The following is a 15,304-nucleotide window of genomic DNA, read 5'->3' as shown; positions in this document are numbered from 1 at the left end:
TCCCAGTCCACCTCAGTCAATTCCACCCTCATTGTTATATATATATATCCTTATTTAGGTTTAGCACAGTTGTTTCCACCCCAAGTTTCTCCCTCTCAAACTGAATGCTAAATTCCACCATGTTATGGTTATTGTTTCCTATTACTTTGGGATAATTTATTAGAGTTGCCTCATTGCATATTGCTAGAGCCAAAATGGTCTTGCTTGGACCAAAATATTGTATAATTGCGGTGTCTGACTTGTTTCCGATTTGTTTTTTTTTAAAGGACAAGTGATTTACAAGTTTACACTGAAACCTAATCGCACTGAACTGGTGGCAGGGAAGAGGTTGGTACTGAACTGCACCGTCGAGGCAGAATTCAACGTGGTTGTAGACTTTCAGTGGGAGTACCCAGGAAAAAGACAGATGGCAAGTTTCCAGTTTTGTAGCCTGTTTATATTATTTTGCATGAATTTATGGGCATCTCTGGCAAGGCCAGCATTTGTTTGCCTGCCCCTAATTGCCCTTGAGAATTTGATATGGAATAACAATCCAGAGGAAAGGTTTCCCGAGGTCCAGTTTGTACACTGTTCACGGCATTCACATTGCACAGCTGTTCTATTGGAAAACGACAGCTGAACGTTTACCATTTATTGAAATCAACTGCAAAGGTACTGTTGCATTTTAATGTCAGATAACTAAATTAATTTAATAAGATTACTGCATCTCAACCCAGGTGGGAGTGCCTTAGTAACTTTATCACTTCAGATCATTTTAGGATCACATTGTTTTAGGTACAGTGAAATGTTTATTAGTGTCGCAATACAAACTGTCACTGTTTGTATTGGAGAGGGTGTTGAAATAGTAGCTGAGTGATGAACCACAAGAATTTTGTGGTGCAGTGGTAGTGTCCCGACGTCTGTGCCAGGAGACCTAGATTCAAGTCCCACCTGCTCCAAAGGTGTTTCATGACACATATGAAACAGTTATTCAGAAACATCTGGACTTGGAGTGTCTCACTAACTTGATTGAGTTTTTTTGAAGAAGTAACAAAGAGGATTGATGAGGGCAGAATGGTGGACGTGATCTCTGTGAACCTTAGTGAGGCATTGGACAAGGTTCCTCATGGTAGACTGATTAGGAAGGTTAGGTCATATGTAATACAGGGAGAACTAGCCATTTGGATACAGAACTGGCTCAAAGAGAGAAGACAGAGGGTGATGGTGGAGGGTTGTTTTTCAGACTGGAGGCCTGTGACCAGCGGTGTGCCACAAGGGTCAGTGCTGGGTCCACAACTTTTCATCATTTATGTAAATGAGTTGGATGTGAATATAGGAGTTATAATTAGTAAGTTTGCAGATGCCACCAAAATTGGAGGTGTAATGGACAGTGAAGAAGGTTGCCTCAGAGTACAACAGGATCGTGATCAGATGGCCAATGGGCTGAGAAGTGGCAGATGGAGTTTAATTTAGATAAATGTGAGCTGCTGCCTTTTGGAAAGGCAAATCAGGGCAAGACTTATATACTTAATGGTAAGGTCCTGGGGCGTGTTGGTGTGAGGGTTCACGGTTCCTTCTAAGTTGAGTCGCAGGTAGATAGGATAGTGAAGAAGGCATTTGGTATGCTTTCCTTTATTGGTCAGAGTATTGAGTACAGGAGTTGAGAGGTCGTGTTGCTGCTGTACGGGACATTGGTTAGGCCATTGTTAGAATATTGGGTGCAATTCAAATTTCCCTCCTATCGGAAGGATGTTGTTAAACTTGAAAAGGTTCAGAAAAGATTTACAAGGATGTTGCCAGGGTTGGAGGATTTGATCTTATAGGGAGAGGCTGAATAGGCTGGGGCTGTTTTCCCTGGAGTGTCAGAGGCTGAGGGTTGGCCTTATAGAGGTTTATAAATTCATGAGGTGCATGGATAGGATAAATAGACAAAGTCTTTTCCCTGGGATCGGGGAGTCCAGAACTAGAGGGCATAGATTTAGGATGAGAGGGGAAAGATTTAAAAGAGATCTAAGGGGCAACTTTTTCACACAGAGGGTGGTGCGTATATGGAATGAGCTGCCAGAGGAAGTGGTGGAGGCTGGTACAATTACAACATTTAAAAGGCATCTGGATGGGTATATGAATTGGAAGGATTTAGAGGGATATGGGCTGAGTAGTGGCAAAAGGGACTAGATTAGTTTAGGATATCTGGGCAGCATGGACAAGTTAGATTGAAGGGTCTGTTCCTGTGCTGAACATCTCTATGACTCTATAAATGCAATATTTCCAAATTTGCAGATGATGTAAAGCTAAGCGGGAATGTGGAATATGGGGAAGACATAAAGAATTTTCAGGAGAATTTGGACAGGTTGGTTCTTAAAGGAAAAAAAAAGAAGAGGTGAAATTCAGGAGTAGTAATTCAGAGGCCAAGGCTAATTCTCTGGGGACATGGAGTCAAATCTCACCAGAGATGTAGATATAATTTCAATTCAATGAATACATCTGAAATATAAAGTGAGAGTCAGTAATGGTGACCATGACAACTTTATTTAACTAAAAACCCATCTGGTTCACTAACATCCTTTAAGTAAGGAAATCTTCCATCCTTACCTGATCTGGCCTACATGTGATTCCAGACCCCCAGCAATGTGATTGACCCTTAACAACTCCCTGAAATGACCTAGTAAACCACTCAGTTCAAGGACAGTAGGGATGGGCAACACTGCTGGCCTTGCTAGTGACATCTCACAAGATGATGAAGAGTAAAATAGTCATGAAGGACAATAATATGATTGTTCAAAAACTGCAGACATTCATGTCGAACTCTGAGCTCAAAAACTGCAGACATTCATGTCGAACTCTGAGCTCAAAAACTGCAGACATTCATGTCGAACTCTGAGCTCAAAAACTGCAGACATTCATGTCGAACTCTGAGCTCAAAAACTGCAGACATTCATGTCGAACTCTGAGCTCAAAAACTGCAGACATTCATGTCGAACTCTGAGCTCAAAAACTGCAGACATTCATGTCGAACTCTGAGCTCAAAAACTGCAGACATTCATGTCGAACTCTGAGCTCAAAAACTGCAGACATTCATGTAGAACTCTGAGCTCAAAAACTGCATGAATTTATGTAAAACTATGTTATCTCACTTTTTAGATTAGAATCAATCTAAACATCAGGTCATAGACAGAGAACACAGGGGGCTAACACCTTCCTGATGAAGGGCTTTTGCCCGAAACGTCGATTTTGCCTGTCCTCGGATGCTGCCTGAATTGCTGTGCTCTTCCAACACCACTGATCCAGAATCTGGTTTCCAGCATCTGCAGTCATTGTTTTTACCTTCAATATATTGTCTAGCTATCACCATTGTTAACAGCTAACCCGAGAATGCAACTTTAAAAAATAGATTTTGTGATTTACACATGAAAGAAGTGAAACTATCACTGTATTCTAACAGATGAAAGGCTTAACAGACAATAAATTCTTCAATGTATAATTTCAGTTACATCACGCTGTAAATTTTTGCTATAAATTCTGTGTTACGATCGAGCCCTCCACTATCACCTGATGAAGGAGCGTCGCTCCGAAAGCTAGTGCTTCCAATTAAACCTGTTGGACTATAACCTGGTGTTGTGTGATTTTTAACTTTGTCTTAGTTCTACAACTCGTAATACTTTAACTAGTGCGAAAGATCAATCAAGTTCACTTCAAATTTTCAACTGACCTCCAGTTCAACAGTATTTATGTATTATTGTCCTTCATGACTATTTTACTCTTCATCATCTTGTGAGATGTCACTAGCAAGGCCAGCAGTGTTGCCCATCCCTACTGTCCTTGAACTGAGTGGTTTACTAGGTCATTTCAGGGAGTTGTTAAGGGTCAATCACATTGCTGGGAGTCTGGAATCACATGTAGGCCAGATCAGGTAAGGATGGAAGATTTCCTTACTTAAAGGATGTTAGTGAACCAGATGGGTTTTTAGTTAAATAAAGTTGTCATGGTCACCATTACCGACTCTCACTTTATATTTCAGATGTATTCATTGAATTGAAATTATATCTACATCTCTGGTGAGATTTGACTCCATGTCCCCAGAGAATTAGCCTTGGCCTCTGAATTACTACTCCTGAATTTCACCTCTTCTTTTTTTTTCCTTTAAAAACCAAATCATAGAACTAAGACAACTGCATAGAGTAAGGTACAGGTCAGGCAAGGTCAAGTTCGATGAGGCATAGGCTCAAGGGGATGAATGTTTTTCTCCTCTGGTAGAAGTAACAGCAAAATGGACTATTATTGAAATGGTAAAAGTTTGCAGGATGCTGCTATGCAGAGGGACCTGGATATCCTTGTGCATGAATCACAAGGAGTTGGTTTGCATGTGCTGCAGATAATTAGGAAGGCAAATTGGAATATTGTCTTTCATTTCTAGAGGGATTGAGTTTAAAAGCAAGGAGATTATGCTGCAGCTGTACAAGATGCTGATGAGGCCATACCTGGAGTACTGTGTGTAGTTTTGGCCTCCTTACTTGAGAAAGGACATGCTGGCACTAGAGGGGGTGCAGAGGAGGTTCACTGGGTTGATTCCGGAGTTGAGGGGGTTGGCTTGTGAGGAGAGATTGAGTAGGCTGGGATTATATTCATTGGAATTTCGAAGAATGAGGGGAAATCTTATCGAAACATATAAAGATATGAAGGGAATAGATAAGATAGAAGTGGGGAGGTTCTTTCCATTGTTGAGTGAAACTAGAACTAGGGGGCATAGCCTCAAATGTAGGGGGAGCAGATTAAGGACTGAACTGAGGAGGAACTTCTTCACCCAGAGGGTTGTGAATCTGTGGAATTCCCTACCCAGTGAAGTAGTTGAGGCTGAAAATGTTTTGCTGGAAAAGCGCAGCAGGTCAGGCAGCATCCAAGGAACAGGAGAATCGACGTTTCGGGCATAAGCCCTTCTTCAGGATTCCTGAAGAAGGGCTTATGCCCGAAACGTCGATTCTCCTGCTCCTTGGATGCTGCCTGACCTGCTGCGCTTTTCCAGCAACACATTTTCAGTTCTGATCTCCAGCATCTGCAGCCCTCACTTTCTCTCAAAGTAGTTGAGGCTACCTAGTTGAATGTTTTTAAGGCAAAGATAGATTTTTGAACAGAAAAGGAATTAATGGTTATGGTGAGTGGGTGGATGAGTGGGGTTGAGTCCACGAAAAGATCAGCCATGATCTTACTGAATGGTAGAACAGGCTCAGAAGGCCAGGTGGCCCACTCCTGCTCCTATTGCTTCTGTTCTTATGTTCCAAAGAAACCCCTCAGATATTTTAATTATTACTTGGTCCATCTGTGATTTTTCTGGACACTTTGGCCTTGTCGGGAAGTTGATGAATGATACGTTTGTCTGTTTCTAACCTGGCCCAGACTGATCGAGCGGTGATTTCATCGCAAAAACGTGAGCTGAACGAAGGGTTAGAACTGAGCAGTACTCTCGTCATAAATAACATAACAACAGCGGAGCAGGGCACTTACATCTGCAGGGCCAATAATGGCTTCGACATTAAGGAGAGAACAGCAGAGGTCATTGTGCATGGTAAGAAAACACTATCCCCTTCCCTCCACCATTGCCTGTGTTGGGGCATCACTGACTCTCTTTGCATGTGACTGGGTGTGTCATCACTGGGAAAGGAAAGAATCCTGTTCCATGGCAACCGTCTGCCCACAGTTTACAGGCTGAATTTCGGAACTTTGTGAAATCACAAACCACTTCACAGCCAACATAGTGAAGAGTGCTCACCATTGTAATATGGGAAATGCAACTGCAAATTGACATCCAGCACGACTCCAGAACAGCAGATCCCCAGCACATGGTCACCAGATAATCCATCCTAGTGATGCTGGTTGAAGGATAAACATTGGCTAGGACGGCAGGATGGGGGATGGAGGGATGTAGTTGGGGGGAGACATTATCCTCATGATTTGTCTGAAATGCTGCATGGAATCATCAATACCCAACAGAGAGAGCTGACTGATGTCAGCTTCAAATCTTTTTTGCCAGTCAAACATTGCCTCAGTATTATCCCTGATTCAGTGCATCGCTTTCTGAGTACTGTCCTTAGAATATTGCAAGGCTGCCTCAATATTGCAGCAGAGCTAATGCATCTCACCCTCTGCACTCGTGAATTGCTCCCTCAGTACTGTCCTTTAATAATGTAATGCACCTTCAGTACCAACTAGCAAGTAGCGCAACACTCTCAGAACTGACTGCTGACAGTGCTTTGTTACCTCAGTACTGACCTTCTGACAGTGCAGCACTCCCTCAGTACTGACCTTCTGACAGTGCAGCACTCCCTCAGTACTGACCTTCTGACAGTGCAGCAACACCCTCTGTACTGTTGCTCTGACAGTGCAGCACACCCTCAGTACTGACCTTCTGACAGTGCAGCACTCCCTCAGTACTGACCTTCTGACAGTGCAGCATTCCCTCAGTACTGACCCTCTGACAGTGCAGCACTCCCTCAGTACTGACCCTCTGACAGTGCAGCACTCCCTCAGTACTGACCTTCTGACAGTGCAGCACACCCTCAGTACTGACCTTCTGACAGTGCAGCACTCCTTCTGTACTGTTGCTCTGACAGTGCAGCACACCCTCAGTACCGATCCTGTGACCATGCGGCACACCCTCAGTACTGACCCTCTGACAGTGCAGCACTCCCTCAGTACTGACCCTCTGATAGTGTGGCACTCCCTTAGTAATGACCCTCTGACAGTGCAACGCTCCCTCAGTACTGATCCTCTGACAGTATGGCACTCCCTCAGTACTGACCAACTGACAGTGAAGTGTTCCCTCACTATTGACTCTCTGTCAATGAGTGCAGCACTCCCTCAACACTGACCCTCTGACAGTGCAGCACTCCCACAGTAGTGCCCCTCCAGCTGTACTTCATTATTGCACTGAATTTGTCGACCTGGAGTTTGTGCTCAGTTCTCAGGACAGAGAATAAATACCATGGCTAACTAATCTTTTACTGACACTATTGGACAGCATGAAGTCATGAATCACTCGCTATTATTGTACATTTATTTTTCTTTCAAAGCAACGCTTGGCTAAGCAAACAGTTTGGAAATGTAGCTGCTGCACTAGCTAACTCCAGTTTAAGCTGCACTGGTGTTTTGGGGATTGGTCTCCTCTTGATTTGTCTTCCATTTCCACTTTATCCAGAAAAGCCTTTCATCCATGTGGATTACAATAAGAGCCCCATCATTGAAGCAACGGTGGGACAGAAGAATGTGTATCTCCCTTTGAGGTACCGGGCCTACCCTCAACCTGAGTTCAAAGTGTGAGTATAGTCAGGAAAGTTCAGACTGTGATGTGAATCAAGAAAATCTTTATACATTTATCAATTGAATCTTCCTCTTTATTTCTAGACACTTTCCTGATTCTGAATAATAATGTCCTAATTCTTTCACAAATATCACCTTTACATTTATATTTGTTTAAACCCCCTCTTCTCCTTTTTTCATCTGATCTCCTTCTTCTCTATGCTTCATGGGAACAAAAGAAGACCATTCCATCTGTCAAGTCTATTCCACCTTTCAGTGAGGTCAGACTGGTTGGACTATCCACTATTGTTCCTGCCTTTTCCCCTTGGCCCTTGATCTCTTAAATCTGTCTATCCTAGTTTTAATGTACTTAATGATCCGGCCTTGAGAGCCACCCTCTGTGGTAAATAATTCCACAGATCCACAACCCTCTGAGAGGGAAAAAAAATCCTCTTATCTGTCTTAAATGGGCAAACCCTTACTCTGAGATTATTCCCTCTCATCCTAGACTCCCCCACAACGGGAAATAATATTTCTGAATCTACCTTGTTAAGGTTCCCCTCAGAATCTTGTATATGTTTCAAATAAAGTCGCCTTGCATTCTTCTAAACACCAGTGAGTATAAGCCCAACCTGCTCTAACTCCCCTCCGGAAAATCCCTGGGATCAGCTTAGTGACTTTTCTCCAAACTGCCTCCAATGCCTCATAACTTAGTAAGCTATTTAAGTGTAACTTTCCTTAGATATTATTTATTCATTCATGGGAAGAGGGCGAGGTTAGCATTTATTGCCCATCCCTAATTGCCCAGAGGGCAGTTAAAAGTGAACCACATTGCTGTGGGTCTGGAGTCACATGTAGGCCAGACCAGATAAGTATAGCAGACTTCCTTACTTAAAGGGTGCTAGTGAACCAGATGAGGCTTTCCCAACAACCAACAATAATTCATGGTCTTTCTCAGACTCTTCATTCCAGATTTTTGTTGAATTCAGATTCCACCATCTGCTGTGGCAGGATTCAAACCCGGGTCCTCAGAACATGACCTGGATCTCTGGATTAACAGTCCAGCGATAATACCACTAAAGAAGGGACTAAAATTGTCACAGTTTTCTGACCAGTGCCTTGTATAGTTTTAGCGAGAACTCTTTATTTTTGTATTCAATTGCCTTTAAAGTAAAGGTCAAATTTCCATTAACCTTCACTGTTACCTCCTAAAATTTGTGAGCTAGCTTTTTGGGATTCATTCATGAGGAACCCCAGTTCTTCTCCTTTTAATTATTATTCAGCTCCTCTGATCTTCCTGCCAAAGTGTATAACTTGACATTTTCCATTTTATATTCAATCTGTCACTTACTTAACCCATCTGTATCCCTCTGCAGATGCTTTGTGTCATCTATTCACCTTTCTACATATTTTTGTGCCATCCGTAAATATGGTTGCAGCGTATTCTGTTTCCTCAACTGAGACATTAATATACATTGTAAATAATTATGGCCCCAGCACTGATTCCTGTGGTACTCCACTAGTTACAGATTGCCAATGTGAAAATGCACAGCAATTCAGGCAGCATCCAAGGAGCTTCGAAATCCCTTGGATGGTGCCTGAACTGCTGTGCTCTTCCAGCACCACTAATCCAGAATCTGGTTTCCAGCATCTGCAGTCATTATTTTTACCCCAATGTGAAAGTGCTCCCACCCCACCTTATCCCAACTCTGTCTTCTTTTAGCTGCACAATCCTCTCTCCATGCTAATAAACTAACCTCACACCATAGGCTGTTTTCTTATTAAACAGCTTTAATTGCAGTCATAATCAAATGCCTTTTGGAAGTTCACCTGTACTATAGCCATTGATTTCTCCTTTGTCTATCCTGCGTATTATCTCCTCTGAAATTCTAATAAATTTGTAAGGCATGATCTTCCTTTCATAAAGCCATGATAACTGTATTTGATCATGTTAGGCATTTCTAAATGCTTTGTTATTATGTCCTTCAGAATTAAACTCTAATATTTCCTAATAACAGATCTTATGCTGACTAGCCTACAGTTACCTGTTTTTTGTCTCCTTCCCTTTTTAAACAGTGGTGTTATGTTGGCAGTTTTCCAATCCTCTCAATCTAAGGATTCTTGAAAGATTCCTACCAGTACATCCATGATCTCTGTAGTTACCTTCCTTTAAAATTCCAGGATGCAACCTTTAAGGTCCAGGGAACTAATGGCCTTTAGCCCCATTAGTTTCCCAGTACTTTTCCTCCAATGATAGTTATTGCTGTTGATGTCCTTGATAATCAGGAATCTGTCAACTTCTGACTTAAACATGCTCAATGAATGGCTTCTACAGGAATTCCAAAGATTCATCACCTTCTGAGTAAAGAAGGTCCCCCTCATTTCAGTCTGAAGTAAAGCTTGATCAAACTGATTTTTGGGGTGGCAGGTTTGCCGTGCGAGTAAAGATTCAGTCTGTGCTTATCAGAGTTTAGAAGCGGGAGGGCAGAACTCATTGAAACATATAGAATTCTGGCAGGGTTTGGACAGACTGGGTGGGATAGTGTCTCCTCTGACCAGGGGAGTCCAGAACAAGGGACCATGCTCTCAGGATACGGGGAGATCATATTCGATTGAGGTGAGGAGAACATTCTTCACCCAGAGGTTAGTGAACCTGTAGAATTCTCTAGAAGAAAGTGAGGACTGCAGATGCTGGAGATCAGAGCTGAAAATGTGCTGCTGGAAAAGCACAGCAGGTCAGGCAGCATCCAAGGAGCAGGAGAATCGACGTTTCGGGCATGAGCCCTTCTTCAGGAAAGAAGAAGGGCTCATGCCCGAAACGTCGATTCTCCTGCTCCTTGGATGCTGCCTGACCTGCTGTGCTTTTGCAGCAGCACATTTTCAGCTGTAGAATTCTCTAACCCAGAAAGCTGCAAAGGAAGAGTCACTGAATCATCTTTATACGTATATTTCTAGAGGCTCAAGGTGTCAAGGGATATGAGGAGTATAGACAGACACTGGGCTGTGAACGGGTTCCATCCTTGAGTCTGTTTGCAAGTCAATTTGTACTCAAGTTGGAACACAATGGAGGACATATAAAATAGCTATTTGTAACTATAGGAAACATTTATAAGCCAGATCTTTAAAGTTACATCTCTGTATGGGATATGTTCGTAAGTCATATGTTTGAAAATCATGGACCCCCTGTACTGAGTGTTGAGATAGGATCAACTAGGCTGACTGGTCAAATGACCTGCCTCTGCTGCTATACCCTACATTTCTAAATGACCTATTCATTATCCTGAGATTAGATATGGGGTACAATATTACAGTGTAAAGTGTACAATGTACACATCGTACCACCTTAGGTATAAAATCTTAGTTACAGAAGTAGGAAAATAAAGAAGTAAGCTAAAACGTTCAGCACTACAGTTTTCTTTGTGTAAAAGTAGAAACATAAAGAAATAAAGGTAAAAGTCAAACATTACAGAGATTTTATCCCTGGTTTAAGACTCCCTGGGTGGGAGAAACATCTAATCTACACCCCCACCACATCATATCCTGCAAAACCTTTATAAGTTTAAATGAGATCACCTCTCATTTTTCATACAGACCCAGTCCCTCTATCTCTCTTCATAAGGCAATCCATCTGGTCAACCTCTGTTGCACTCCTTTTATGGCAAATATATCTTTTTTAGATAAGTGACCCAAAACTCTGTATAATGCTCCATGTGAGGTCTCACCAAGGGTCTGTACACATGTGGCAAAGCATTTTTACCCCATTACTCAAACACCCTTGTAATGAAGGCCAACATATTATTTCCCCTCTAATTGTTTGCTATATAGTACACGCACTTTAACTTTAAGTGGCTCATGTACAAGGAGATCCAGGTTTATTTGAACACACTCACTTCCCAACCTCACAACATTTGAATAATATTCTGCCTTTCTGTTTTGCTACCAAAGTGAAAAACTTCACACTTATCCCTAATCACACCTTCCTAATCTCTGTCCTCATTCTCCTATTCCACTGCTTCTTCCCTCTGTTTCACCTCCTCCATTTACAACTCTCTCCTTCTTCTCCCCTCCCCCTTCTCACCCTGTCTCTTCTGCCTTTCCATTCCTTCTCTCCTTCACTTTCTCTCACAATCCCTCTCCCTCATTGGTAAGTTGAAAAGAATCAATTAATGTGTGTTTTGTTTCAGGTACAAAAATGGAAAATTTATCAACAAAAGTCCATCCTTTAACAAGGTGAAGCTTTCACGAATGGGTTTGATGATTGGGGATGTGACCGAGCAGGAAGCAGGGAACTACACCGTAGTGCTACGAAACAGCAAAGCTAAACTCGAGGAGCGTCTCCACTTGCAGCTTGTGGTCAATGGTAAAACACTAGTGAGAATTCTCTTGCAAAATAGGAATGATCTGATTAGTTCCCAATTACTTTGGATTTAGTTCCATGTTATCCATCTTCATCAACAGCATTGAGTCCATTCTGTCCCTGGTGTACAGTGTCACTCACGCTGTCTCTCACTGGGGCAAACGTTCCACACGCACTGCCTCGCGCTATGTATAGGGGTGATGTCCTGCAAAAAGGTTCAGCAGAGGAAGAGGCACTGCCAGAATGAGAAGAGTTAAAAATCACACAACACCAGGTTATAGTCCAACAGGTTTATTTGGAAGCACAAGCTTTCAGAGCGCAGCTCCTTCGTCAGGTAACCTGTCCAACATCAGCACCTCCATAGAATGAGAAGAAACAGCAAGCAACTCAGGAAGGCATAAAAATCATAAGCCATTTAAGGCACAAAGGCTGGGTGGTATTCATTTTAATGCAAGAATCTGATGAACAAGGCAAATACATTGAGGGCTGAAAAGTGTGGTGCTGGAAAAGCGCAGCAGGCCAGGCAGCATCCTAGGAGCAGGAGAATCACGTATATTGAACAGGGAATCAATTGCAGCAGAAAAGAGGGATAACATTTTAGGAGACTCCTCAAATGAAGTCATATGTGTAGATCTCTGAAGAAGGGCTTATGCCTGAAACGTCGATTCTCCTGCTCCTCGGATGCTGCCTGGCCTGTTGCGCTTTTCCTGCACCACACTTTTCAACTCTGGTCTCCAGCATCTGCAGTCCTCACTTTCTCCAAATGCATTGAGGGCCCAAAGTAAAACATGGGGAATGATTTCATTGCTATTACTGAGAGAGGGGCAGAATCAGCAGCTCAATATTCCAGGATGTATAGTGTTCGGACAAAAAGGAAGGAGGTAAAAATAATAGACTCCCTACAGTGTGGAAGCAGGCAGTTCAGCCTGTCAAGTCCATGCTGACCCTCTGAAGAGCATCCCACCCAAATCTATTCCCATAACCCTGCATTTCCCATGGCTTACCCACCTATCCCTGGACACTGTGGGCAATTTAGCATGGCCAATCCACCCTAACCTGCACATCTTTGGATTATGAGAGGAAACCAGTGCACTCGGGTGAAACCCACACAGACATGGGGGGATAATGTGCAAACTCCACACAACTGCCTGAGGGTGGAATTGAACCCAGATCTCTGACGCTGTGAGGCTAACCACTGACCCACTGTGCAATAAAAGAGAAAGGGGTGCTGCAATATTGAACAGGGAATCAATTGCAGTAGAAAAGAGGCATGACATTTTAGGAGGCTCCTCAAATGAAGTCATATGTGTAGAACTTAAAAATCAAAATCACATTATTGGGACAGTATTAAAGGCCTTCTAACAGTGTGAGAGAAATAGAGTGCAGATATGCAGGTAAGTTTCAGAGAAGTGTAAAAGTAATAGGATAGTGATGATGGGGGATTTCAAGTTCCCTGACATTATCTGGCGTACTGGAGTATGTTTAGAGGGAGCGGAATTCTTAAAGTGCATCAAGGAGAGATTTTTAAGCCAATACATTTTGGAAGAAGTAACCAGGTGTGTAGGTCCCACATGGTACATGCACTATCCCTAAGTGGGGTATGAGTTCCACATACACGCCGATTCTCACTGGGCTACAGGTTTCTCCTACAGTGACTCTTACTAGGATACAACGACAGAATAAACAGACAGAATTTGTTTGACTACAGCTAAAAAAAGAGGTAAAATGGCATTGTCTATAGACCACCAAGTGGAAACAGAGATATAGAGGGTCAAATTTGCAAGGCAGTTACAAAATAGTGCAAGAAGTTTAGATGATATATCATAGAGACACATTAGTTGTTCTGACTGTCTGTGTTGTTGCCTATCCTTACTGATTGCAGTTTGTGGATTGAGAATCCAGTTGCAGAGGGGGGAGCAGAGTCCTCGGTCTCAGAGATTGGAGGAAAAGCTACAGTCAATAAGTAGGAGTCTGACGTCTTTGTTATCCAGATGTTGCAGGGATGAAAGTAGGGCCAGAGAGGTTGAAACAGATGTGGTAGGGTCATGGTGAAAAAGGAGGCTATTCAGCTTCTTGAAGGGTTTAAAATGAATCACGAAGAGTTATTGGATAAGCTGCTGTAATTAAAGTTGACAAGGTACCAAGATTGGATGAGTTGCATCCAAGAGTGCTGAGGGAAATGAGAGGAAATTACAGAGGTAGTGACCATTATTTTCCAGACATTTTTAGACTTGGGGAAGATGCCAGCGGACTGGAGAACTGTAAATGTTATATCCTTGTTCCAGAAAAAGGTCTAATTATAAATCTAGCAACTACAGTTAACCTTGGTGTGGTGGGGAGGGGGGGAATAATGGGAGAAAATTAATAATCATTACAGAGTATGCAGCGAAGGTTCTGAGAATGGATCCATGGGAAATTTCAGTTACATAAATTGATTGTAGAGATTAGGACTGTCCACCTTGGCGAAGGGAAGATTGAGAGGTGATTTGAAAAGGGATTCAAAATCATGAGGGGTCTGGACAGAGTAGATGAGGAGAAACTGTTCCCATAGTTGGAAGGGGCAAGAACTAAAGGGCAAAGATTTAAAGGAATTGGCAAAAGCATGCAGCAGCAGCATGATAAAGCTTTTTCACACAAAGAGATCATGATGAAGACAGGGGTTTTCAAAAGGGAATTGGATCACTATCTGCAAAGGAAGAGTTTGCAGGGCTACAGGGGAAAAGCAGAGTAGTGTCACCCCCTCCCCCACCCCGTCACACTTGAAGTGGGATGCCCTGTGACATGGGACAATCCTGTCACACAGGTGGGCGTATCTATGTCACACTGGGTGGGGGTGGGGGCGCGGAGATGGAGGTATCAGAATCACTTTGAGGGGCAGCTACTAACTGAAATCTAAATATCCTCACATCTGGCTTCTCAGGTTATCAGTGAGGATTCGGAGAACTTCAAAGATAACTTTGAGGTGTAGCTGTGTTGGTTTGTTCCAAATTCAAGTTCCAGGGAAAAGAAAACGAGAGTAGCAAATCCAAATCCAAAACCTCAAACCTTCAAAAAAGTTCCACACAATAATGATCACAGTTCCATTGTGGCTTTGGTCAACATGGTGTCTGAAATTGAGAACCAGCACTGCCTCTATAAATCTCCAGATTAAGGTATCGCCAAATTTCTATCAGTAACGTTAATCCAAGGGGTTAATACAAAATTGCACAATGCAGATGGAAAAGGCCAAAGGAGTAATTTTAAAATAACATTGCCCAGTCTGCTTATATAAAGTATAACAGGTAGCTAACTAATCCCATAACGTTCCCAATTTCGGTGACTTAGGATAAAAATTCTCTCTTGATACGAAGGCATGCACAATGACTCTGAAAGGAGATGAAGTGGGTGGGTTAAGTTCCTGATATTACAGAGTGAATTATTAGAAGTCAGTGATATGCCTAAATTACTGTGAGTCCAGTGATTCAATTTCAAGCATATTAACTGATGGAGAAGACACAGGTGTAGGCGTAATGGTATTTGGGTAGACATAAACACACTGAAGTAAAGTCGGAGTCACTGGAGTATACGAAGTATACTGAAGTGGGGTAGGATTCACTGGGGTATGTAAAGACTTTGAAGACATTGGAGTAGGTGTGGAGTCACTGGAGCAGCTGGAGCCGAAAATGCTGGAATAGGTGT

The 15,304-nt window shown here is 42.6% G+C and overlaps 1 protein-coding gene across 3 annotated transcripts in view; it reads left to right on the top strand.

Moving 5' to 3' along the window:
- The window catches only part of flt4 (fms related receptor tyrosine kinase 4), a 241,438-nt gene that overhangs the window by 160,051 nt on the left and 66,083 nt on the right, over nt 1–15,304 (top strand). For all 3 annotated transcript variants that reach the window (XM_043703133.2, XM_043703132.2, XM_087995138.1), the window contains exons 6-9: nt 267–409; nt 5,371–5,539; nt 7,169–7,286; nt 11,454–11,629. In XM_043703133.2, coding sequence (XP_043559068.2) covers nt 267–409; nt 5,371–5,539; nt 7,169–7,286; nt 11,454–11,629 — 606 coding nt within the window. The remainder of the gene's footprint in view (nt 1–266; nt 410–5,370; nt 5,540–7,168; nt 7,287–11,453; nt 11,630–15,304) is intronic.

The sequence above is a fragment of the Chiloscyllium plagiosum genome, unplaced genomic scaffold (assembly GCF_037043375.1).
Source record: "Chiloscyllium plagiosum isolate Xiang-an unplaced genomic scaffold, Cpla_swu_hap1 HiC_scaffold_16, whole genome shotgun sequence".
Lineage (NCBI taxonomy): Eukaryota > Metazoa > Chordata > Chondrichthyes > Orectolobiformes > Hemiscylliidae > Chiloscyllium > Chiloscyllium plagiosum.
This window is presented reverse-complemented; position numbering and strand designations above follow the sequence as displayed.